This window comes from Eschrichtius robustus, chromosome 4, assembly GCF_028021215.1.
Source record: "Eschrichtius robustus isolate mEscRob2 chromosome 4, mEscRob2.pri, whole genome shotgun sequence".
NCBI lineage: Eukaryota > Metazoa > Chordata > Mammalia > Artiodactyla > Eschrichtiidae > Eschrichtius > Eschrichtius robustus.
Genome location: NC_090827.1, coordinates 80,506,848 through 80,532,138, shown reverse-complemented (window position 1 = coordinate 80,532,138; position 25,291 = coordinate 80,506,848). Strand labels below are relative to the sequence as shown.

At 36.8% G+C, this 25,291-nt stretch overlaps 1 protein-coding gene across 4 annotated transcripts in view; it reads right to left on the bottom strand.

Annotated features, from left to right (window-relative positions):
- Window positions 1–25,291, bottom strand: part of FRYL (FRY like transcription coactivator) — a 242,199-nt gene that overhangs the window by 34,433 nt on the left and 182,475 nt on the right. For 3 of the 4 annotated variants that reach the window (XM_068542998.1, XM_068543001.1, XM_068543000.1), the window contains exons 36-50: window positions 23,900–24,068; window positions 22,010–22,094; window positions 21,371–21,483; window positions 20,260–20,410; window positions 19,483–19,586; window positions 17,662–17,847; window positions 16,153–16,357; window positions 14,880–15,001; window positions 13,838–14,028; window positions 12,256–12,350; window positions 10,580–11,187; window positions 10,162–10,259; window positions 6,017–6,187; window positions 3,594–3,734; window positions 501–698 (exon numbers count right to left, since the gene is read on the bottom strand). In XM_068542998.1, the coding sequence (XP_068399099.1) occupies window positions 501–698; window positions 3,594–3,734; window positions 6,017–6,187; window positions 10,162–10,259; window positions 10,580–11,187; window positions 12,256–12,350; window positions 13,838–14,028; window positions 14,880–15,001; window positions 16,153–16,357; window positions 17,662–17,847; window positions 19,483–19,586; window positions 20,260–20,410; window positions 21,371–21,483; window positions 22,010–22,094; window positions 23,900–24,068 (2,637 nt within the window). The remainder of the gene's footprint in view (window positions 1–500; window positions 699–3,593; window positions 3,735–6,016; window positions 6,188–10,161; window positions 10,260–10,579; window positions 11,188–12,255; window positions 12,351–13,837; window positions 14,029–14,879; window positions 15,002–16,152; window positions 16,358–17,661; window positions 17,848–19,482; window positions 19,587–20,259; window positions 20,411–21,370; window positions 21,484–22,009; window positions 22,095–23,899; window positions 24,069–25,291) is intronic. The other variant, XM_068542999.1, reaches the window with a different exon arrangement.

Sequence of the window (25,291 nt, the reverse complement as noted above, 5' to 3'; positions counted from 1 at the left end):
GTCTTCAGTTTCCTCTCTCATCCCACTCTATATACCTCCATCCTCTGTACTCCGTGCTCAGGGTAGGCCACACTAATTGGATGGAAGTTTCCAGAGCGCTGCGCTTTCTCACACTTACAAGCCTTCATTCACACATGCTGCTTTTTCTTGGACTACTCCCCCCTCCCCAGACTTCCATATATACCTGTCTAGGGTTACTTATCTCTCAACATTCGGCTCAGATCAGGTTAGATGTACATGCTATATATTCCTATAGAACTTCAAACCTACTTCCAGCCAAAGTACTTATCACAATGTTTATTTGCCTATCTCCCCAAGAGGCTATAGGCCTTCTCCCCTGAGAGTAACCTTCTCCCCACTCCCAGCCCATTTTCATGACACCTGTCACAGCATCTACTGCTGAGTATGAGCTCAATCAATGCTTGTTGAATGACAGAATGAATAAATGAACAAATGAAAATTTCTAATAGAGCACCTTTATCAATCTCTGAGCATCTTACCTCAGATATATCAAAATGAAAATCTAAGGTCTTCCCAGGCAACTCCTTAGAGACATTATTAAAAATTTTAGTGAAGGATATTTCAGGAGAACCTGCATCTCCTCCGTAGGTCCTGGGGATATCGTTGGGCACGACAAGGCTTGCCGAGCGAGACACCACCAGTTTTAAGATGTTAAGGGCTTCCTTCCAATAAGGACTCTGGTTTCAGAAAATAATAGACAAATACATATTTAACTAAGAACAAAAACTTAAGTGTACACTGTAGACAACGAAAATATTATTTCTACAAAAACTCCTTGTAAATTATTCATTTTTACTTTGAGGTCCCTAACAGAGGGTCTGAATTACAAAAGGAAAGAAAATAAGTTATTATTTGTACTGTTAAATTTATGAGATATTGTATATATAATAATGCTACCAACTCAGAATATTTTGCATTTTTCCCAATAAGTGCTTTATAAATATTATTGGTTGAGAAAGTCTAATACAGTAATCTGGCAGTAGGGGTAAACAAAGGGGTTGTATACATATGTGAACTTTCTAGATGAATGAAGTATATGGCTTTAAGACTCTAAATGTTTTAACTCTTGGAGATAAACAACTTTTGATGCATACTTTTTAGACATAAAAATATTAAAATACTAAAAAAATTTTAGATTTTTCTTAATGACCCAAGCCCCAAATAATAAGCACAAGTGCTGTGCTAAAACGATGCTCTCAGTGACTCCTGAGCTGTATAGGGTGAACTTTTCTCCCTATATATGGTGGCTATGTTTGCGAGTTATTCTTCTGCTTTTAGTTTTGTATATTTCTACCAATATAATTTAGGAATGATTTACATGACAGATGTATATGTGGAGAGGAATCAATGTCTAATTAAAAATTTAGAACTTTGTTTTTTTTACTGTCTACTGAAAATCATATAAAAATGACATTTTTTCTTACTTGTGGTACCAAAATCAAACTTCAACCTTGTATTATACATATTGTTTCACAGTTGGCAGTTCTGAGCGAGGGGAACTACTACTTTAAAAAGGAAGTGAAAAATCTTTGGCAGAACTGAGTTATCCAATTTAGCTAATAACATCTTGATATGAAGACATCTAAAGCATAAAATATTACTAGTAATTAAAAATGTCCACATGATACTGTGACATTTTAAGCACATCATCGTAGAAAACAGTTTATCTTTAACAAAGTTAGACTATGTAAAAATCATCATCATTTTTTTCTTATGGAAATAATTAGGAGCTCTGGGCATTGCAAAATGCTAAAATCTCTTCAGAGATGTTTCCATAAATTATACTGGAACTTGTGTTCTAAATGTAAAAGATTATCAAGAGTTCAAGTATGTAAAATGTTTAATATTTGAATAAAGCAGAAGTCACTAACTGGGATGATCTGTCAGCTAAATATAACCTTGGTTTACCCAACATTTAAAAATAAATTTGAGGACTTCCCTGGTGGCGCAGTGGTTAAGAATCCGCCTGCCAATGCAGGGGACATGGGTTCGAGCCCCGGTCCAGGAAGATTCCACGTGCCGCGGAGCAACTAAGCCTGTGCGCCACAACTACTGAGCCTATGCTCTAGAGCCCGCGAGCCACAGCTACCGAGCCCACGTGCCACAACTACCAAAGTCCATGCGCCTAGAGCCTGTGCTCCGCAACAAAAGAAGCCACTGCAATGAGAAGCCCGTGCACTGCAACGAAGAGTAGCCCCCGCTCGCTGCAACTAGAGAAAGCCCACGCGCAGCAAAGAAGACCCAATGCAACCAAAACATAAATAAATTAAAAATAAAATAAAATATATTAATTAAAAAATTTAAAAAAATTTGAGACATTTTAAAGAAAAACCCAGATTTTGAGCTTCTCTTTATAAATTAGAAAAGAAAAATTAGAAGTTCTGGCCACAGTGGACCTGTACTCCAACATGGCAACCATTCTTGGTCGTGCTGTTCCTTTTAGATGAGGAATGTGCAGTTCACTTAGTCATAAATCTATGCCCTCTTATGGTTACTTGCTTGCCCAGTGGGCATATAAGCTTGTGGTTCTGAACAAAAGAAATGTATCTATGTTTCATAAATTAGTAATTCAATGTGCTATGTATTTCTGCGGGTGATCCAGCAAATATCTGATGAGTTAACTTCTTTAAGCCTTAAGGAAAAAAAAAGAGAAAAGCGCTTTAGGAAAAAAAATATAATTGTTGAGTGGTGAAAGCCTTGCTCCTTAAGAGATAAAAATAGAGAAGATACACAGAGTTACCAAAGAAACCTATGTTTTTTTTAATATTTGCAATCACTGATTTTCAAGGGAATCTAAAAAATAACCCAGATTACCCAATAAAAATACCAAAAAACATTTTAATACAGTTTTATTACTTTCAGATATGGACTAGAACACAAACTCATTGCAGCTTAGTATTTCCATTTGTAAATTTTGCTTTAGTGAATGCAAATATCACTGCAGTAGAAACACAAAGTATTCATCTGTTAAGGCTCTCAAAGAGTTTGCTCTGTTTGGTCAGTTGTATCCACAATACTGCTCTGCTTATCAAGGCCTTTCTTACAGGTAGTTCGAAAGTGAAATTCAGTACAGACCAAGTTGACTTGTCGCCATTTACAGTTAAACCAAGTCTGATTTTCTACTTTCTAAATATCTGGCACTTTTTACCAGACCCAGAAAGCAACTCTAAAATACAGACTCTTCAAAGAGTTCTTCTGTTTCTAAAAGTAATATCTGTTCATTATGTAGGATTTGGTTAAAAACAGAAAGGTACAAAGAGTCACAATCATACTGTCCAGAGGCGGTGACTGCTGCCATTTGTGTACATTCCTTCCAGTGATTCCTGAAATGTACATTCGTAGATGTAATCATTAAAAATAAAAATCAGGAATCATGCCAATCCTACCGTTCAGATTCTGCTTTACGTCACTCACATTGAGAACATTTTCTCATGTTGTTAACTATTCCTGAAAACATGATTTATGAACTAACCACTTCCCCTATCTTAGACATTTAAGGCGTTTCCAATTTTTTATGATTATAAATTGTTTCGAGAGGAACACTTCTATACATGAGATTTGGGGTCACTCACCTGTACATATTTGCCAATAATCTTTATGATCTCCAGATTAAACTGCTTGACTGGGGCAGCGGAGAGGTCAATATGACTCAAAAGACTATAGATGATCTGTAGTAATGATTGCTGCATACTGGACAGTCCTTTTTCTAACAACTGAAAGTAATATTAAAAAGTATACTTTAATCAGGTTAAAGAAAATTCCACAGGATTTACATTAGTGATGTTGAAAACCATAATAGATTTAACCTAAGAGTTTATGGTTAGAGTTATCAGAAATCCAGAGAATGATGAAGGTAAAAGGTAACGTCTATTACTGTTACTTGTCCTTGCTGCAGAAAGGAGAATTAGACAGATTACTTGTCATCTTAATCTTAGTGCTTTCTTTTATATCCTTAACTAATTTAGTTAAACACCATTTATTTTAGGTTAAGAGAAAAACTGCTACACCACCGTCACCAAAGAATAACTACCCGCAAGCCATTCACACCAGCCGCTTACTACCTATGTGATCTTAGATAAGTTTCTTATTTCTCTGAACCTTGATTTTTAAAAATAAAACTGATAGGGCTTCCCTGGTGGCGCAGTGGTTGAGAATCTGCCTGCCAATGCAGGGGACACGGGTTCGAGCCCTGGTCTGGGAAGATCCCACATGCCGCGGAGCGGCTGGGCCCGTGAGCCACAATTACTGAGCTTGCGCGTCTGGAGCCTGTGCCCCGCAACAAGAGAGGCCGCGATAGTGAGAGGCCCGCGCACCGCGATGAAGAGTGGCCCCCGTTTGCCGCAACCGGAGAAAGCCCTCGCACAGAAACGAAGACCCAACACAGCCATAAATAAATAAATAAATAAATAAAAATTTAAAAAAAAAATAGAAATGACAAAATTTAATTATTAAAAAATAAAATAAAATAAAACTGATAACACTTGCCTCATAGGGTTTGTAGGACAATTAAATTATATATGTGTAGTTTTAAATACATGTAACTAATTTTAGTACTGTTGTAATAATTTGAGAACTATTAATAATCATAAAATAAGGATAACTTACACTAATAAGAGTAACACTGGGGAAAAAGCATTCTCTCTGTAGACTGGAACTATATGGCCCATATGTGGTACCCAATAGGCTGTATTGTGCCAGTGCCAGACCTTAGAACGCCATGGGTGGGTCTTCAGGGAGCGCTAGTGTTACTTTAGTGTTGAACTTTATGGTGGCGCAAAAGTGAAAGCTAGACTAAGGCACTTAAATTCAAAGCCAGTTAAGGAGGTCTGGCTTTATGTTGGCTCTTGTCCTAAAGGTGTAGGTATAAGATAACCTAGCGATGCGCATTCATTCAGGTTAGGAAGCTCTCAGGCAGAGGGCTCACGCTGTTGGCTCACCTAAATATTAAGTCGATGGGGGTAAACCCGTCCAAACCAACACCTTAAAAATCCACACCAGTCCCGAGCACTTTATGATGCTCACTCACCATCAGTGACTGAGCTAAGTTAAACAGTGCTACGAGCAATACTTAAAATGTTTATTGAGTTACAAATAATTTAAGTTTGTACAGTGTGTTAGGTTTAATTGCCAGAGGTCAACTTTCTGGAAAGGAAGGTATCACTGACAAACATTTTTAGTGACTAGGAATTTCTTCCTTTTGAGGGTCTCCTTGTGGCTCTCTACTCAATAATTTACTTTTCTAGGCACGAAGTTAGTTCTTCAACAAATAAATACAGTCGACCCTTGAATAACAGGTTTGAACTGCATGGGTCCACTTATATGTAGATTTTTTTCAACAGTAAATACTACAGCACTACAGGACTCACAGTTGGTTGAATCACGGATGCGGAGGGCTGACTGTAGGTTACATGTGGATCTGACTGTGTGGAGGCTTGGCACCCTTAACTCCTGCGTTGTTCAGGGTCAACTGTATTAACTTTTCATGCTGTTCTATCACCAGATTTTAAAATTCTATTTACTCCCCCCAAAATCATATTTTACATTAGGAAGGAAATATATCATCAAAATTAAAACTTGCCCAGCAGAAATGACTTTGCATGCTGTATTACTATTCTAGAAAGGATCTCAAAGCCAAGAGCTGGTTTTGTAGTAACAAAAAGATAACCATTCCCTAGGATCAAGACCAGGAAAAAACCCATTTGCCTTTTGAAATAAAGGTGAGGTTTATATTAGTATGAGTTTTATGTCACTTAAGGACAGTGAATGAGGAAATAAACACTGAAAATGAAAAAAAAAAAAAAAAACCTTTATAAAAACTTCCTCCTTACTTGAAAGATATTACCTATATTTTTCTTCAAAAAAAGATGTTACCTATATTCACTCTCAAAGAAAATTTGAAGATTAATTAGCATCAGTGCTGCTTCTAGAAATAAATCTACTTGAAAATTCTGCCACAGAGCAGTTGAAAACTCCTTTTTTGGGGGGGTGAATTTACCTCTGCAAGATAAGTCACAAGACTAAATGTGGTATCTGAGAAGGAGTCGTGCAGGTATCTACACACTACGTTGATCCAGTTAGAACAGTCTCTGGAATACGTGTGCGTACTGTATAGACTCATCATGTGAGCCAGATTGACAAGCGTTGGGCATTTTTCTTCTGCACAAACCTGAAAAAGCAAACAAAAATTTCATTCACTTAAAGACAGTTAAGTTTAAACTTGATTTCATAGTAAATGTATTTATTTAATGAATCAATTTAGATATGTATGTTGAAGAGTTAATGCATTTTATTTCAATACGGTAGAGAAGTTAAACAGAAGAGGAAAAAGCACAAGGCATTCTTAAGTGAATGCCTTAGATCATACGGAGAGGATTAATATGTCAAGCACTTCCGTGGGTGTTAAAAAGTATGGCTTTTTTTCAGTCTGATGTAAAATGTCTTTGGTAAAAACCCAAATGTTTTTGTAAATCCTGTGTGTCATTTCGTAAAAAGTGTTTTGTTTTGTAAAATCTATATATGGTTCAGTGCACAAATAACTAAACAGGCAGGCTCAACGTGGGAATCCTCAGCGGGGTTCGGAGCTGCTATGCCAAAGAAGAAATGCTTTAGTCTCAAGCTGTCCAGGGTATCTCACTAGAGCAGTCAACTGCAGAAGCCTCAACCTGTGTGATATAGTCAAAGGACTTCACTGGAGAACTGATAAGACATTTGAGTCCTGCATCTCCAGTGAATGGCAATCTCCAGTGTGGACGTCAAGCTACTCTTAAGGAAATCACCTAAAGCTCTTGAGGTCCTTGGCCAATCATTTACAGGCTACTACAAAGTGTATTGACTTCCTAGACTTTGCACGATACGGTACTACAGAATCCGAATCAACAAATGTTTGGGAGGATCTTACTGACTAAATGCACCTTCATAGTCCGTCTGTCCCCTGAGTTAACTGGTGAGGATGTTCCTTAACCTCCTCCGAGGACACCTGAACAATGAAGAACTGGAAAAAGGCCACCCTCGTCTTATAGCCTGATCTACCATGAAAGGCCACCCTCGTCTTATAGCCTGATCTATCATGAAAGGCCAGCCTCGTTGAAATTTCCTTTAGTTTTCCTTTTTTCATTTTCCTCACTTATTCTTCCATCTTATTGATGTTCGGTATGTATTTTCACAAATTGCCTAGAGCATTTAATAAAGAAAGTAGAGTATTACCTACTAAAATATATGTATTTTTTTTCAACTTTCAGATGATTATAACTGACTTCTACTTTGAGTCGTCATGCAGACGGCATCACTGGACAGGCCCAAGATATGAAGGCATGCAAGACTATGCAGAGACTAATACAGTACCTTGGAAGTTATTTTATAAAATCATTAAAAGCAGTTGTTTTCATGCCGTTAGCCTTTTACTCATAAAACAGACACCAGGAAGAAAAAAGAAAAGTTGTTTGATATTTCTGATTCGTATTTCAAAATATAATAATTTATCACACTATTTTTAAAAAACCACATAACTTTATAATTTCAAAATTTGTTATCCTTCAGCAAAAATTTTTATAGTTTAAATTCTTTAATCTTATCCTGAGGAATAAGGCATTCCTATAGAATTCTTATATTCTTAAAGAATATTTTTTGAAAGAATGACTTTTTAAAAACCTATTTTTTGAAACAGAAGAAAGTTCTTTGGAATAATAGGCTGTGTAATTTTATAGTAAAGCAAATGGCTTAGATTTAATTTTGGAACTTTGGAATTACCAGGTTAAAATACGAGCCAGAAAAGAGTACGTTTTATAACAAACTTTTTTAGCATCCTATTTTTGCCATAATGAATAGCTTAAAAGGACAATATTTGTCCTAAGTGTTGCCTCATTTTGAAATTCTGTGCTCTCCAAGGGCAGAAACAGTAGAAAGAGTGATATTTGCATAATGAGGAAGCACATAATGGCAGAAAATTATTCTCAACAGTTTAAGTGAGAGAACAATTAAGGAATCAATTTAGTTCACATCCTGCAGCTTGCTGAAAGGCCACAGAGGGAACCTTTGTGTGCTGCTCAACAGGAAGAAAACAGACTTAATAGCAGTTTATGACTAACAGAAAGCCACATTACTTGATTTCTTAAAAACATAAAAGATATTTGGGACTTTCCTGTGCTTTGCCTCGGTCATGACAGCAGAGGCTTGCAGCTCAAGGGGCTTCTATGGCCTTCCGGCCACGCTGCGCTTCTCACCTGACCCAACACTTAGCAAATTACTCAGCACTTCAGCTGCCAATCTCAAGTGCTTCTACTTCCCCTATCAAGGGATTTATGCTTTTTACTTTCTTAAAATCCCCAAATAAGCCAATATACTTTTTTTCCTTATATTTTCTTTCTTACCCTTCATGTAGAAAAAAATAAAATCTTTGTTTACATTTTCCTATTGGTGTGTTATTAGAATATTAAAATGAAAGTCATTTTAATAAATTATTTTAAAAATCACTTTTAGACCTCATTAATGCAAATACATGTTGTTGGGTTTTTTAGTGCCAAACCATCATTTTCAAAACTAAGAGATGTCTCCATTAACTATAATAATGACTCTTCTTTTTAAATACATGCTTTTAAAATGGTTAAGAATTTCTCCATATCTATTTAGAAATTTAAATAAGGATGGATTCAACAGCAAATTTTATTAAATATTTTCTTGTCACTTATTAAATATTTTCTATCCAGATAATGAAAAGGTTTTTACTCTTGTTACTGTGTATGTGATTAACTGGGTTGGTAGTATTTTTTCACTCCATTGGCACCCAGAGATAAATTTGCACTTAACAGTATTGAAATGTGGGCCGTAGAGAGATGGATGTTTTATTTGGTTTTCTAGAAGCTTGCTCTTTCCATTTACTGCTGTGCTACTTGCTAACTGAATCTCAGGTTTGAAAAAAATTGCTTATATAAAAAGCTCTTCCAGAGAAATTTACTTGTTTGTTCCCTTCTGTTGCAGACTTCTCTGGTTTTTCTCTCAGTGCTTTAGCCGGGTTATCTTACTTATATTACCATTGAGTCACCCCCTCTAGTTCACCTGATTTCCTGTTGTATGTATATTACTTGTAAATTCCTATAACTCCTTCTTGTAACTGTTTGTATTTTCAAATACAAACTTTTCAGCCTGAAAAGTCTTTTTTCCAAGACTCAATGTGACAAAAAAAAATAAATATATAAAATAAAATTAGTTAAGAATTAAGTTTAAGCCGAAGGTAAGGTATTTGTGATCTCTTCACTGTTCTTAAGAGGAAGTTACTAAATAGATAAAATGTCAAAATCATATTCTTTTACAATTAAGACTAAGAGCTATAAAACTTTTAAACAAATGTTCACAAACGATTTAAAAATAGCTACATACGTGTTTAAGAAATATATGATGGGAGGGAAAGAGTCAAATAAGGAAGAAAAAAGAATGAAGGGAGCAGAGAGAGAAGATAAAGAGAATGTTAGAAGGGAAAAGGCAAACATAAAGGGAGAGAGAACTTTCAGAATCAAAAAATACATTATGCTCTCTTCTTCCGCAGGGCCTTTGCACATGCAATTTCTCCTGCCTGGAAAGTTTCTACCTTCAGCTCTGCGCTCTTGTTTATCATCCAGGGACCTTATTTTGGTTATTCTTATTTGCCCTTCAAGTCCGCTTAGATATGACTTCCCCCAGGCAGACTTTTGCTTTATGTGTCCCTAGAATATTTTGTTCTCCCATTGCAAAGTCACCAGACTCTACGGTGATTGTCTACTTACTTGACTGCACCGCCACCCTAAGGCCCATAGGGCTAAGGATTCTATTTACTCTGATTATCATTGTGATTCCAGCACCTGATCCAGTGCTCAGTACGTGTCTGGTGGCAAATAAATGAATGACTTGGAAACTGACAGAGGATAAAAGTAGGGAAACAGAGCAGAAAAAGATTCAGACTCAGAGGAGTGCTACTCTAAACAAATAATTTTATTCACTGTCATTTGAGCAGCTAACATATCATTACTATATTACGCCTTCATATGCATAAAAGAATAAAAATTTAGATAGGAAGTGACAGTAAAAGGATTTTTAAGAGATTTCCCCCCTTAAGATAAACTCCAGAGAAAATTCCCTAAAGTGTTATCTTCCAGCATCACATTTGCTTACCTTTGCTATTCGACTAGCTGTTTCTTTGCAAAACTGAGTTGGGCTGTCAAAATGCTGGATTAAGTGAGGCAATAAGCAAAGGATGTTAAGAGGAAAGCCTATCAAAAAAAAAAAAAGCAAACAATAACCAATTTTATTGCACATTATTTTAAAAATTAAAGGATTTTTTTTTCATGGTTCACAAAAACCATTTTCTTTTTATTTCCTGGAGTACTTGATCTTCTAAAAAAAAAAAATTCTTTTTTTTTTTATTTTTTTTTGCTTTTACCAAAGAATTTAAGCTATCTCACATATTAAGAAAACCATCACTGTTTGTGGAAAAGCAGAAATTAGTAGATTTCAAAACCAACGATTAGTTTACATGTCACTATATTAAAAAAAAAAAAGCAAAGAGTTGGTGCAATTCTAGTCACATCACCTGACAACTGGGAAGGATCCACCAACGTGTGTTTGGAGACAGCAATGAGTTTACTCAGGAGGTGCACTGTCATTTCCTGGGTGGATACTGAGGTAAAACCCTTAAGGAAGAGCTGCTGAAGGCCTGGGAAATTATTCCACTTCAGCTTGCTTTGCACGGTTTCAATCTTCTCTCGACTCTCTGACTTTTCCAAAGGCAGGTGTATCAGCAGTTTGTTGAGAAGTCTGAGAGCCAGGAGGTATTCATATTCATAATCCGATTCTAATAAAGATGCTGCTATCCAAAAAATGGTGGCCATCAAGCTGGCAGGCTCAGTAGTGGGCTGCACATCATACACGGCTTTCTCTCTCAGGGAGGAAAGGCTTCGAGTCCTCGCTAAGCTACTGCTGTGGTTGAGCCGTCCATCCATTATATCCAGTGTATTACTCCGCCGCCGGTCACCTCTTCGGTCACCAATTAAACTTAACCTCAAAGAGTTACTTCTTGCATTACTGCTATATCCCAAATAACTGCTACTATTAATGGGACTTGTGCTTAGATTGAGTTGTCCAGTGCTTTTCCTGTTAGCTGCATACTTGTTTCCCATTATAGGATCATGGTATGAGGTTCTTTAAAAAAAAAAAAAAGAAAAGAAAGAAAAAAAAATGATGAATCCATGCACAATCACTTCTTTTGCTACATTAATTGTACTCTTGAAAACACTGCAAAATGGTAACTGTTACCAGGAAAAATCATTTTTAAGTATATCTGACTTTGCTTAACCCAATTTCAGTTCTTTCCTCCCTATTAAAATGTACAACAGTATCTTTTCCACTGTGGCTGCTTTGGGTTGGGTGAGGTTTGATTTGAAGCGAAAATTCTGCTATAGTTATCGCTGATAACGTTGAGCTCTGGGATTTAGTACATATTACGTCCAAAGCAGGCCTCGTTTGTCTCACCCCCAGACTCAAAGGTCCTGCTGTCCCTATCTCTGTCAATTCACATTCTTTCCAAAAGAACCAAGCTCAAAAATTTATTTTTGATTTCTCCTTCTCCCTCACATCTAATTATCATTGATTAAAAAATAATTACAGAATACTTTCTACCTGTGCCAGCAGTATGCAAAATGCTAGGAATATTAAAGTCCATGGAAATGGATAAATTAGAGCCTGTTAGTTGCTGTTATGAAAATATTAAGAAAATACTGTGAGATCCCAAAGGATGGAATGCTTAGCATTCCCCTGGGGCAGTTAGAAATACTTAGCTAGGAGGTGATACTAAGATGGGACTTGAAGGATAAATCAATTTGGGATTTGCAAGGAAGACAAAGTTCGAAGAGAGGCTGGTCCAGGGAGAAGGAACAATATGTGGAAGGTGTGAGTCCTGAGGAGCCTGGCCTGCTGGGGTGACAAGAGGATGTTGAGTGTGGCAGTAATACAGCCTGTCACTGAGGCTGAAGCTGAGTAGCACAGCAGAAAGGTCTCTGACCAGGGTGTCAGAGGAACGGCACTGCCGCATACTAGCCCCGTGAGCTTTCACACGTCTCACTGTCTGAGGCTCATTTTCCCACCGGCAATCCATGTGAATTTAGGGGTAGTACTCTCACTGCCGGTATTAGAACAATATAGTATTACACATATTTAGCTCTTGAAGGTCTAAATATAAATCTACTGGTTGCCTAGTTTTTCAGTTCTTACTGAGAAAGGGCAGAAAGAAGATCGTAATGCTTCATGGTTTCAGCCAAAGTATCAATTGCAGATTCCAACGTGAGAAGAAGCTCAATCACAAATCCCTAGAAAAAAAGGCAGATCTCAATTAATCATACTCTGGAAAGAAGAAAGTGCAATGCACTTCCTGATGAGATTTCAAAATAGAACAAACTCCACATTAATATTACAAAATAAACTCCTGAGCAACATGATCTTGCTGATGGATGAGAATGCAACAAAACTAATGCTATAAGCTGATTATAATGGCAACACGATTCACCCAAAATTACCTGGGCCAGAAATCTAGGAGCCATTCTTGTTTCTTTCTCTCACACCTAAATTGAATCCATCAGCATCTTGAAAATATTACTTTAAAAATAAATCCTAAATCTGACTTCTTTCCTCTACCTCCATAGCTTCCCTTAATCCAAACTATCATCATTTTGGCCTGGACTCTTACAAAGAGCCCCTTAACTGACCTCTCTTGCCTTCCTAAGGATTCCACCTAGCCTCCAGAGTGAGTTTTTAAAAAAGCAAGTCACATCCATCACCTTCCTTTCAAAACCAATGGGTGGCTTCCCATCAATTCAGAGTAAACTCCCACCTCTCACCAGAACTTCCTCGGCCTCACATGATCTGGACCTGCTTACCTCATCAATCTCCTGCCTCTGGAGGTCCCCAACCAGTACGTTCTAGCCACACTGGTTTGCATGATGTTCCTTTATTTTGTTTTATTTTAATTTTTGGCTGAGCCATGAGGCTTGCGGGATATTAGTTCCCTGACCAGGGGGATTGAGCCCCTGTGAAAGCGCCGAGTCAGTCCTAACCACTGGACCGCCAGGGAATTCCCCTGATGTTCCTTTAAAAAGCCGATTCCTTCTGCCTCAGGCCCTTTGCACTTGTTAGTCCTATTTCCCTCTGCCTTCTTCCCCAGGTTATCACAGGGCTCACTTCATTTAAACATGTGTTCAAAACTCTTCTTCTCAGATGATCATATATATATATATTAAAAAAAAATCCTCTCCCTCATCATTCTTTAACCTGTTACTCTACCTTATTATTTTCACAGCATTCGTCACTAAGTAAACTTATATTATACATTATTGGTGGATTAAAGGCTTGTTTCCCCAATGAAATGTGAGCTCCAGAATGCCAGGAACTTTGTCTTGTTCATTACTGTATCCTCAGTGTCTAAAACAGTGTTAATAAAGTCATGAGTCTGTACAGACCTACGTAAGCTCTCTATTGCAGCATTTCACTTAATTTATCTTAACAAATGAAATTCAGTGTTCTAGTTTACATCTAACTTTAAATTCCTCTTTTACCTTGTGGGCATCTCAGAATAATATCCAGGTGTGTCTGATAAAGCTGTTTCTGATAGGCACTATTTAATTCAATTAGTATGTTATTAATTACACAACTTTGTTTCTTAATTCTTTGCTTGTTAGCACCTGACATCAGTAATTCTATACGACCATTATCTTGCTCTACCTGCCATGATTTACATTTGGCAATAAGTCCTTGACCACGAGGAGTGCTCCATACTTGCTGAAAGAATTGAATGAACTACCTGTGCATCTTCTCCTGGATCCCCTACAGTTTCTACAAGTCTGGAGAGAACATCAGAAAGTGTAGTTGCCGAAAGAGGCTGCTTAAGGGCCCTGAAAATCTGAAAGGATCTCCCAGCATAGTGTCGAGAAGAGCAAGAAAGTGCTGTCTGCAGAGCAACCTCGCTAAGATGATGTTCCAAATGAGTTCCTTCTGTGAAAGCAAAGGAAACAAGTAAGTGCTTGTTTTTCAGGATATATATAGGGGTTATGATCAGAGGCTAATAACCATGCTAAAGCCGGTTGCCAGCACAATACCTGGCAAACTGGGTGGGCACTGATATTTCAAAAGTCAATGCTTTTTCTTTTCATTCAATTCCATCTGCACTTTAGATGACTCTTCATTCTAATCTCCAGGGAAGTAATCCCTGAGAACAGGGTTTCTCAGCCCCGGCATTACTGACATTTTGGCCAGATAATTCTTTGTTGTGAGGGCCATCCTGTGTAGTGTGTTTGTGTAGCAGCACCCCTAGCCTCTACCCGAGTGGACACCAGTACTAACCACTTGCCCCGCGCCCCCTAATCGTGACAAAAATGTCTCCAGACATTGCAAACTGTCCTGAGAAGCAAAATCACCCCTAGCCAAGAACCACCGTTTTAGATACATTTTACTATAATTTTCAGAATGTGTCAAATTTTAGATCATCGAAGCCCATACCAGTATAAAAAAATAATTTAAAAGTTTGTCATCTCTACCTATGTTCCTTCAATATAACTGTTTCATAATAAACAATTGTATTGTAATTTTATTATGCCGTCTTACACCAAACTAAGAACCCCAGAGCGTCAAAGTAGCATTCTTATTTTTAAGTAGTAACAATTTTTCTTCAACCAAAACAAATCTGTTATCACTAGTAAGTTAAAAAAGAAAACCTGTCTAAAACTTTCGAAAATTTAGATATGTCAGCTTGTCAGCTTTTTGCTAAACATTATCAGAAGTTTTGACATCACACTAAAAGATCTGCTTGAAAGTAAATACTATCTGAAATGTTTATTAAAGGATACCTGAGCTTGACTGCTTAAAAACAGAAACCACATGTTTCAAAAATGTAGTTAACTGCTCAGCACTCTTTATGCTAGGATTCTTGGCAGAAACATCCTCATGGTTCCAAAGGGGCCCTCTTTTTCTGAAAACAGAGAACAGACATGATTCCCTTGGTTTTTAAACTTAATTAAGTTTTACTCATACTCACCTAAAATGTGCTTTTGCACTTAGAAAGGATAGTAGTTGAAGAAATCAAACAGCATGTCACACAGCCTACTGCTACTATTTATGTACTTGGATATGTAATGATCTAGAGCAAGTACAGGAAGATCCAAGTTACGTATAATTTCAAAGTCTTCCACTGTTACAGTCAAATTCTCTCAGAGGTAGCAGGAAAAGATGGCAAATTTTGCCAAGTGAGAAGAGTACTGGTTACTGCTTAGGTATTACAGGTCAAAACAGTCTAGTTTGTAGAGGCTGGACTGTACTTAGATTGTAATGCAAATAAAATAATTTATAAGTTAAAACTACCTGTCGATTCTTTCTTTAAAATATCTTTGCACTCACCAGCTTGGTTAGTTAAGGGTTAGGCCCCTTATTGCCACAGGCCCGAAGTGCCCTGGAAAAAAAGACGTGGTCACGCTGCCTCTAGTCCCTAACACCTCTAATTCATCACATACTTTGCTATGAGACTGATTTTCTCAACACATTTATTTAATTGGGTCCTCCACCCTCCCCATCCAGCTCAAAGATTTTTGCTAATGTCTCCTTTCTTAAAAGATCTATAACCTCCGGCCTGGGCTTCATGGCCCTCCAGCTTGTCTAGCAATTCCTCCGCATTAAACTCAGGCTGGATTACTCACCAGTTCCAAATATACTTTGTTTTCTCACACCTCTGTGATTTTGCTCTTGCTGTGGTATACTAGCCCCTTTCTCCCCACCTACGTTTCTTCTTTACTTATAGTGCTTTTGCAAAGAGTAGGCCATAAATAAATATTTGAAGATTGAATGTTAATGTAGCTAACGAAGGCAGAATATATATTCCGATAATACTGCATCCTCTTTGGGTACCTGGTATCTAGTCATGATTAAGGCCCTCCTTAGGTATAACGGTGTGAGCCAAAGAAGAAAGTCTTTGGTTGCATCAAATTTTCTAAATATCGCACAATACAAACCTGCCTATTCCAAATCAATGACCCTTTGGAAAACAAAATAGGGTTCGCGGAAGCTGACAAATGAAACAACGACTTAGCACAGCTATGTGTCAGGAATGGGAGGAGCTGCAAATGTTACCTTGAGGTAATGAATTCCATGAGGGTTTTGACTTTTCCATCCTGCTCTACTGAGATGTCAACCTCGCTGAGGACGGTGGTGTGCAGATGTGAAATGGCAGCGCTGTTATTTCCTAAGCTGATACTAGAGGAGGTAGAACTTGAGCTGAGCCCTGAGTCGGTCATGGGGGAGGGCTGGTAATCAGGTATAAAATCGCTAACACCTGCTGAAAGAGACAGGGGCGTGAATGCCCAGATGGAAGCAATCTCCCACAACCCTCAAAGAAGTGAGCCTCACAAGCGCCCAATTACACTGAGTGAGTTTTTGAGCAAACGTTGTTTTCGGAGCCTCTCAGTCAAACTTAACGATTTGGACTTACTATGCAGTCCTGTGCTGCCATCTGCTGAACAAAGTTGAAACTGGCAGTTTCCTAATATTTTGGCATATTTCCTCAACATAGGTTGCCATTCACACTTCTTTAATGAGAACTGATTTTTAATTTCTTATGTTAAGGATTCTATGCTTTCTGCTTCACTTTACTTAAACAAGGAAAATTTTAAAGTCTACTTGTAATATTGATATTATGTCCATTATTAAATAATTCTGAAGGTTATTACTAATGCCCACATTTACAAAATAGCAAAAGGAGCCTTAAAAACAAACCCCAAACTATGGAATTTTGAATAGAAATGCTTTAACATAAAAAAAGGCAGTAAACTTTATTCCGTTCATCTTTTAATCATGGTTTAAAAAGGCGAATAAGTTTACTAATAGATGTTTTCTCACTAACTACAGGTTTTTAAGTAAATAACAGGGCTTTAAGTAACTTTAAAACGTATTAACCCTGTATCTGGCATTATATGATTAGGAAAAAAAAGTAATTTTATTTCAATTTTTAAAAACCAATTATTTTCTAGATCATCTATTATAAACCTGATGATACTGATGAATGAAATAAATAAGTAAGGGCTATTAGGGAAAAAGAAAATATAACTTGAAAAGTAAAACAAATTCACATCAACAGTGAAATAAATTTTACATTAAAGTCTCATTAATTTGGACCTCACTACTTCAAAATACATAATTTGGAACTTAACTAGACTTCAAGATGTACAACATTTTAAGTGCAATCAGTATAACTGAGTGAATAAAAAAATTTTTTTAATTTTAAACGTCTTCCTTTGTCAATTTTTCAGATCTTGAGAGTAGGGGGAATCTAATACAAGTTCACCATCTTTGTCATAACCAGTGCTCAACAAATTAAGCCACTCTTTCATAGTACCTTCAACTTACATGTGGAGAGTTTAACATTTTTATGACAAAGACGCTTAAAGGTAAGAGAGATTCAAATACTCCAAGTTTAATTCCTTCTTCTATGAATTAATAAATAACGTCAATGGTACTTAAAATAATAAAACTACATTAAAAAATATTCTCTAGTATCTCAACTTCAGTTGATGTTCTCTAATGCAGGATCCCAAATTAACGAAGTACGGTTCCAGTTTCAAACTGTACTTTTAAAGCAAATACCTGTGAAAGTATAATCTAAGTGTGCAATTTGTTTGACTGTAAGCACCCTGGGCTCATTAAACTCCTTGTTCCTGAGAAGGACAGAAGCAACAGTTCGGATGTTACTGTTGGATCCCATTACTATTAACAAGTGCAGAAGCAGGCGTTTACAATGTTCATACACCTCAGGGTGGCAGTGGTCAAACCCTAAAGAGAACAGTAGAAAATCATCATCAGTAAAGAGAAATAATGATTATTCTTGCTATCAAACTCATATTTTAAAAAGAAAAGCAGAAATTATATAAAATATTTTGTGAAAGATGACATAGTACATCAATCAAGTTCTTTATTGGCCTAGAGTGTGCATACACTTTTACAATAGCCTATTGTCCTACTGGACTAGGGAGGATCAAGACAAATTTCCAGTGTGTTTTATGTCTAAAATTTAGCAATCTCTTAGAAACTATTACTCTGTTACATAACACTAGATGTAAATGAACTTTTAAAGGCAAGCATTTTTTGTGCCTAGAACACAATGGAAAGTCAGGAGATGTTTGCTCACTGAAAGAAGAAAGTAGTACCTATATAATATGTGTACATATCAGGAAAATTTAGGAGAAGATGGCTATTTTGACTTGCTTCAGGAGAGCAATCCTACAAGCATGAAAAGTGTTGCTGATGTGATGGATCCCACATGTTTGTTACAGAGGGCACAGTGGAGTTTTAGCTGTAATAATCAGACTGTCCACAATCTAATTCTTTTGGGAAACACTAAGTACCCGTCTCAATTTTCCATTTATTCGGAAAGTTCCCAGTCCCAGAGGTAAATTAATTTTACTCTTGCTACAGTTACAGAGTTTTTCCTGCTGGAGGGTATGTGTGTTTCTGTGTGCAGTGGGAGAGGCTGTATGATAGGAATGGGTATAATAGACTTGTTTGTGGTTGCTTAAAGGAGAGGCTAGGAATAACTCTGCTCTAGACCACAAGAATCACGGTAAAAAGTGTCATGGAAATAACATACAGAAAATAGAAAGAGAAATATGAAGAAACTTTCTTGAAACCATATCCTTTCCCACTGTGGAGAACAATATGGAGGGTCCTCAAAAAACTAAAAATAGAGCAACGATATGATCCAGCAACCCCACTCCTGAGCATATATCCAAAGAAAACAAAAACACTAGAAAAGATACATGCACCCCAATGTTCACAGCAGCATTATTTACCACAGCCAAGACATGGAAGCAACCTAAGTGTCTATCAACAGATGAATGGATAAAGACAATGTGGTCTATGTACCCAATGGACTACTACTCAGCCATAAAAAAGAATGAAATAATGCCATTTGCAGCAACATGGATAGACCTGGAGGGTATTATGCTCAGTGAAATGTCAGACAGAAAAAGACAAACACTGTATGTTATCACTTATAAGTGAAATCTAAAAAAATAAAACAAACTAGTGAACATAGCAAAACAGAAGCCGACTAACTGATATAAAGAAGAAACTAGTTGGTTATCAGTGAGGAGAGGGAAGCGGGGGTGGGCAAGGTAGGGGTAGGGAATTAAGAGATACAAACTACTGTATATAAAATAAATAAGGTACAAAGGTATATTGCACGGCACAAGGAATGTAGCTGATATTTTATAATAACTATAAATGGAGTAGAATCTATAAAATTTTGAATCATTATTTGTACACCTGAGACTAATATTGTAAATCAACTCTACCTCAACTAAAAAATAAAATAAAATGCAACATGTAAAAAGCAAACAAACATACTATACTGACTTTCAATTATCACAAAAATATAAAACGAAGGAATTAGCGCCGAATATGTATTACCTATAAAGATTGCATGAAGAAGAAGATGGAGGTAGCTTCCCCATTCCACCTTCACACTATGATCGATAATGAGATCCGTCAAAAGGATGACGGCTATGTTACACCTATGACAAACAAGAGCATTATTCATGTGTCACTAGAGTAAACCTAGAGAAAATCTTATGCAAATTACTTAAAGATTTTAATATTGTCTTTTATGGAAAAAATACAATTTCTCAAGAAAAAAAGAAGAAAAGAAATACAGCTGAAGAAACTGTTACGTGATAGTTTTAGATAAAACCTATCTGGCTAAGGGCTCCTTGAAGTCAAGGGCCATATTTTCTTCATCTTCAACCCTAAGGCCTAGTACACTGCTTGCCACACAGTAGGTGTTCAGTACATGTTTGGTACATTAATACATTTCGAAAGAATGCAGTAACTGTTCTATTGTGATTTTTGCTAAGTAGAAATCAACTTAACTCAATTCAAAATAATAGTGCCTACTACCGTAAAATAATATTTTTCAGATGTAGTAACTGGGTCCCAGAAAGGTCAAGTAACTATGCCAGACACCCAGAAAAGCAGCAGCAGCAGAATTAGATTTAGTAATACTAACTGTAAACAGTGAGAAGTGTGAGTTTTTAGATTTCTTAAAATCTAAACGCACGGATCGAATTTGTTGCAGTATCAAAAGAAAGAAGGTTGCTTATGTTGTGTGTTGTCAGACAGCGTAAAGGAAGCTGGAAGTGTTAAGCAGTGGTTTGGCTCATATGAAATAGGAATGACACTGTGGTCCACCTGTGAAGAGGTAATCCAGGTGATGACGTTTCAGGCAAGTAATCCACCAGTGGTGACCAGCAGCCTCCAGCTGGTGGGAAGGGTAGTGGCTCTCCTTCATTATGCTCCATCACTTTCAGTCGCCAATTAGAATAAAGTGGCATTGAGTCACCTATCAAGATAAAATGATCTCATTGTCTACACCATCTACTTTCCGCCAATATAAGCAAACTCTAGTAAGACACCAACTATTTATAGCACTGGAAAGTGATAAAAAGAATTTCCCACTATTTGGACATATGTTTGCTAGGTAGACATGGGTACAAATATTATCAGATTAAGCAAATCAGAGAGAGAAAAGAGGTATCAATTCAGGTTCCATCCTTTAAATCAAAGCAAAACTACACGAGCACTTCATCATGATTCCACAATTGATGTCCAAGCTATGAGACCACATTATAGGTAAAGCTGCCTTGTAACAAGGGCCTTCTGGTAAGTTACTCAGTTCTAAATTTCCTGAGATAGGGCCAACACAAACCCATCTTCAAAGGAAATCTGCTCTACCACAGTGGGGCTGCAGGGTGCAGTAAGAAAGGCCATCAGGAAATGTGAGTTCTGTGTGACGTGGGTAAGTCACTTAACCTCTCTGGACCTCAGTTCCATCGTGTGCAAAATGAGGAGATTGGACCAGATCATCTTCAGGGTCCCTTCCAGTCTGAAGGCTTGTGCTTCTATTCTACCCTACCTTAGTGTTATAATGAGACTCGGACACATTATTCATTTTGCAATTGCGAGGGAGAACGTTTTAGTAAAATGTGAATCCCATGAAAGTTCAAATCTGTTCAAAAAAGCAGCCTGTTGGTCAATGTTTGTTCTATGATGCTTCTTGAGAACCAATTCTTATGTTCCTTTTGATTTATCTACAGGGAACCTGTGCTTTTGAAACATATTCCCCCGACTTACGTTGCTTCTTAAAATCAAGACATTTCAGATTATGTTGGAACACCACTAGTGGCAGTTAAATACCCTTCTTAAAAACAATTTCTGGGAAGAATATATTTATTAACATTAATATAATGATAATACACCTTGCCATCGCAGTTATTAAAAAAAAACATTTGGAATGTATTACTTTTTTCTTCTTCATAAGATCCTCCAGAGCTGCTACTGTATCGAGATTCTAGTCTGTGATGTTGACGATTTAAATGACTGTTTAGTCCACTGTAGATGTCTAGGTGCACATAGCTATGGGAATGATCATTGAGTTAGTCACAGTCATGGTAAAGTGGTATTTGTACTTTATGTTTTACTTTCTATGCTTAAAAAAGAACACAGCACACAAAATACTAAAGTTTACTATGATATATGTTAATTTCCACATTACAATTCAAAAGCTTAAGCTTTGAAGTCAACTATTTCTACCTGAAGATTTTTCTTAAATTGTTGTGATAATAATGTGCTGATGAAACCTATTCCATATAAAACAGGCAGAGTAAATACCCATTTAGAAAAGTTTAAAAATGTAGCAACACAAAAAGTGACTGACCATACTCTACCTATTCATCCATTAGTGCACATTAAAAAATCTAGCATGCCAGCATCTTTAATGTTAAAATAGTCAATGTGGAAAATTTCCAATATGGAAATATATTTCCTCACTAGAATTTTAACACAATGAAATATACATTCCAATGCAGAAATTGTCATTTATGCTGATGATAATCTGTATATGTCAAACTGACAGGCTAATGAAGAACAGAGAAGTACTTACCTCTCTTCAATATTCTCTTTTATGGGCTTATTATCGGGATTGCCATCCGTGGGAGCTACCATTGTATTGCTACTAGAAGTAGTTCCTGTAATCATAAATAAAACAGTATCTATGAATTTAAAGCCTAGGATAGCTCAATAAGAACAAAAGATTTCAAATTATAGATGTCAAAACTCCACTAAAATGAGAAGAAGGTGATTTTTAAAAAGGAATGTACTCTTAACGACCAAGAGGGTAAGGAGACAACAGCAACAAAATTATGGATACTGGAAAACAAATGGACAGGAAGTAATCAAGTGTTAAGAAGGCTGAATCCAGAGCTGTTAGTGGGGGAAACAAGAAGCTTCCGTATCTATACTGCTGAAACTCCAAAAGGTCAGGAATTAGTGGCATCAAGTACCTCTGGAAGTAGGGGTTGAAGGAGGTGCTAAAAATGGCAAGAATGGTTGAAAATCTCTTTCATAAGTAGCTGGCTCCCAAGATCTACCCCTCTGCCTCTTGTAACTGGGTAGTTCTCTCGCCTCACTTCCAGAAGTCTTTTCTGATGAGAGTATATCAGAGGATTTCTGGACGAGGGCACACCACATACAGGTGAAGGAGGAAGTACTTTACTGAGGATACGAAGACTAAGCAAAAACATACATACATACATACATAAATTTGCCATTGGATCCCCCTGCACCCTTCTCACACCAATGGGCTACCAGAAGGCTTGAAGACTCTGTGCAAGTGTGTGTATGTATGGATTATATGTATTGGTATACACACACACACACACACACACACACCCCTACACCTTCTACTCTAGGCAGAGGACTAGAAGAGTTTTCTCTGGGGAATCTGATTACTGCAAGGGAAAAGACCTATGTATACTTGTATCGACGAAATCATCATACAACAGAGGACAAAATAAGTTCTGTATATACCTACAGAACAACCAATCAACTTTTTAATATGCCTGTTAAATGAACTGTTTATGAAAAGACAGATCCAGAATTGGTAGGCTTTTGAGGAAAGCTTTTACTAAGACAAACCAAAACAAAAACACAGTAATATAAAGAAAATAGGAACTTTCGCTGCTAGAATATTTTATCAAATATACAGAAGAGAGTCCAACCATGAAACATGAATAGGATGCTCCTAAAAAAATTCTAATTAAAAAACCTCTCTCTGGAACTAAAAACATTCTAGCAGATATGAAAAATTCAATAGAAGCATTATTAGAAACCTCTTGGAAAGTATAACAAAAAGATGAAAATAGATGACAAAAATAAATTATAAAGATATAGTATGAGAGATTTCTAATTATACAATGTTATTAACACCACAAAAACATTTAATATAAACTGAATGGCAAAGAAGTTCACAGAAATTTAATCTACAATAGCCCAGATATTATACTGATTTTCAATGAAAGTTATTCCCTCAGCGACGTAGTTTCTTCAACTCGAAATATTACACTAACTATAAGTATATGGGTATACATAAAAGTATATACACTCATGTGATTTGATACTATGTATAATACATGCCCAAATAATTATAATATGAAATTACACAGTAATTTTCAATAAGTGAGCATTTTCTATATTTACATACTAATTATAGTCATTTTAAAAAAGCATTTGTTGTGTAGAGATATATAAGTGTATATTCCAGTTCTAAATAAGTATGTAAGTATGCTTCCCTTTATCACATTATGAATCCTTACATTGTCAAACTTCTTTACTCATATGAGGATTTACAAAGTTTTGTCCGGTTAATTAGATATATGACTCATGTTTGCTTGTTTTCTTTATGATGATGTTTAAAGCAAACGCTTGCTAAAATGAACAATTATGGAAAGCTTCTCTTTTTATACAAAGTAGTCAGTTTTAAATGACTTCTCACCTGAGGTGACAGAAGGGATTTTATAGCTGGAAGTGATGCGGTAATATGGGGGATTATCCATGTGAGTGACGCCTGAACTGACAGGGTCGGTCAGCTGTAGTTCACTCACCAGTTCTTCTAGCAACTGCATTGTTTTGTCTCTACCTAAATACACAATAACTTTCTTCACCTGTCACAAAAGAAATTGTTCGGAAAAGAAAAAGCACAATTTTTATCTCACAAACTTGTCTTGAGACAAATTTTATCAGAGTAGGTTCAACTTTAAGCGGTAGATGAATAAGCACAATCTTAATTTGAATAGACACTGATCAGCAATCAGACATTTATCAGCTTTATAAGTACTGTTCTATCTTCCCTCTAGCCCTCAACATTGTATCTAATTAGGATGACCTAAATGTATTGTTTAATGGTGTCCATAAAGTTATCTACTTCCTTTACCTTTTTGGGGTTTTTTTAGAAAAGCAAAAGATAACTTGCCTTTCTATACATCAGTTTCTCTTTCCATGGAAACTTTCAATTAATATCATCCTAAGATTTTCCTCATATTTTTATTCAGCCAGCCTTCATACCCAGGATTCATCATTTATTCTGCCTTCCCCGTTCTCTACATTCAACCAGCAGTATAGACTGGAGATTAAGACTGAGAATCTAGAACTAAACTAGAACTCCAACGACACAGTCTGGATTGGAGTGTAGATGTAACTTTTACTAGCTAGGCGATCTGGAAAGTTCCCCTCAGTTTTCTCTTCTTCTGCAATTAGGGACGCCACCTACTCCATACGGTTGTTAGGATTAAGTAAATTAAAATTTATAAAGCACTTTAAAAAGGCCTAGTACACAGTACGAGTTAAGTAAGTGAAAAAAACTTTTCAGTAGTATGCTTTATGGGTATGTTTTAGTAACATGTATTATTGAAATGGGCTGATCGGTTAGTAAGCGATCTCTCTTTTTTCTCCCTACTTTAATCCTTACTACTCAAAATGTGGTCCTTGTAGAACATGCATCGTCATCTGAGCTTGCTAGAAATACAGAATCTCAGGCCTCACCCTCACCTCCAGACTCAGAACCAGAACAAGATCCCCAGACGACTCACGTGCATACAGACGTGTGAGAAGCTCTGTCTTATTAGATGACCCCCGGACAAACCTTACAACATGCTTTATCACATCATACCAAAAATCTGATAACGGTTCCCTAATGATAACTGACCGTCCTCCACACAGCTCTTGAGCTCTCCAAGCTGTTCTATTTGCTAATTCTCTGTTCCCAAGTCCAGTCTCCTCTGACCCAGGAAACGTCAAGCGCGTGTCTTCCTCTGTGCCTTTGCTCTGACCCAGGACCTCTGAGTTGACGCTCCTGACTCTTAATCCTGTCAGGTCTTCAAGCCCCATC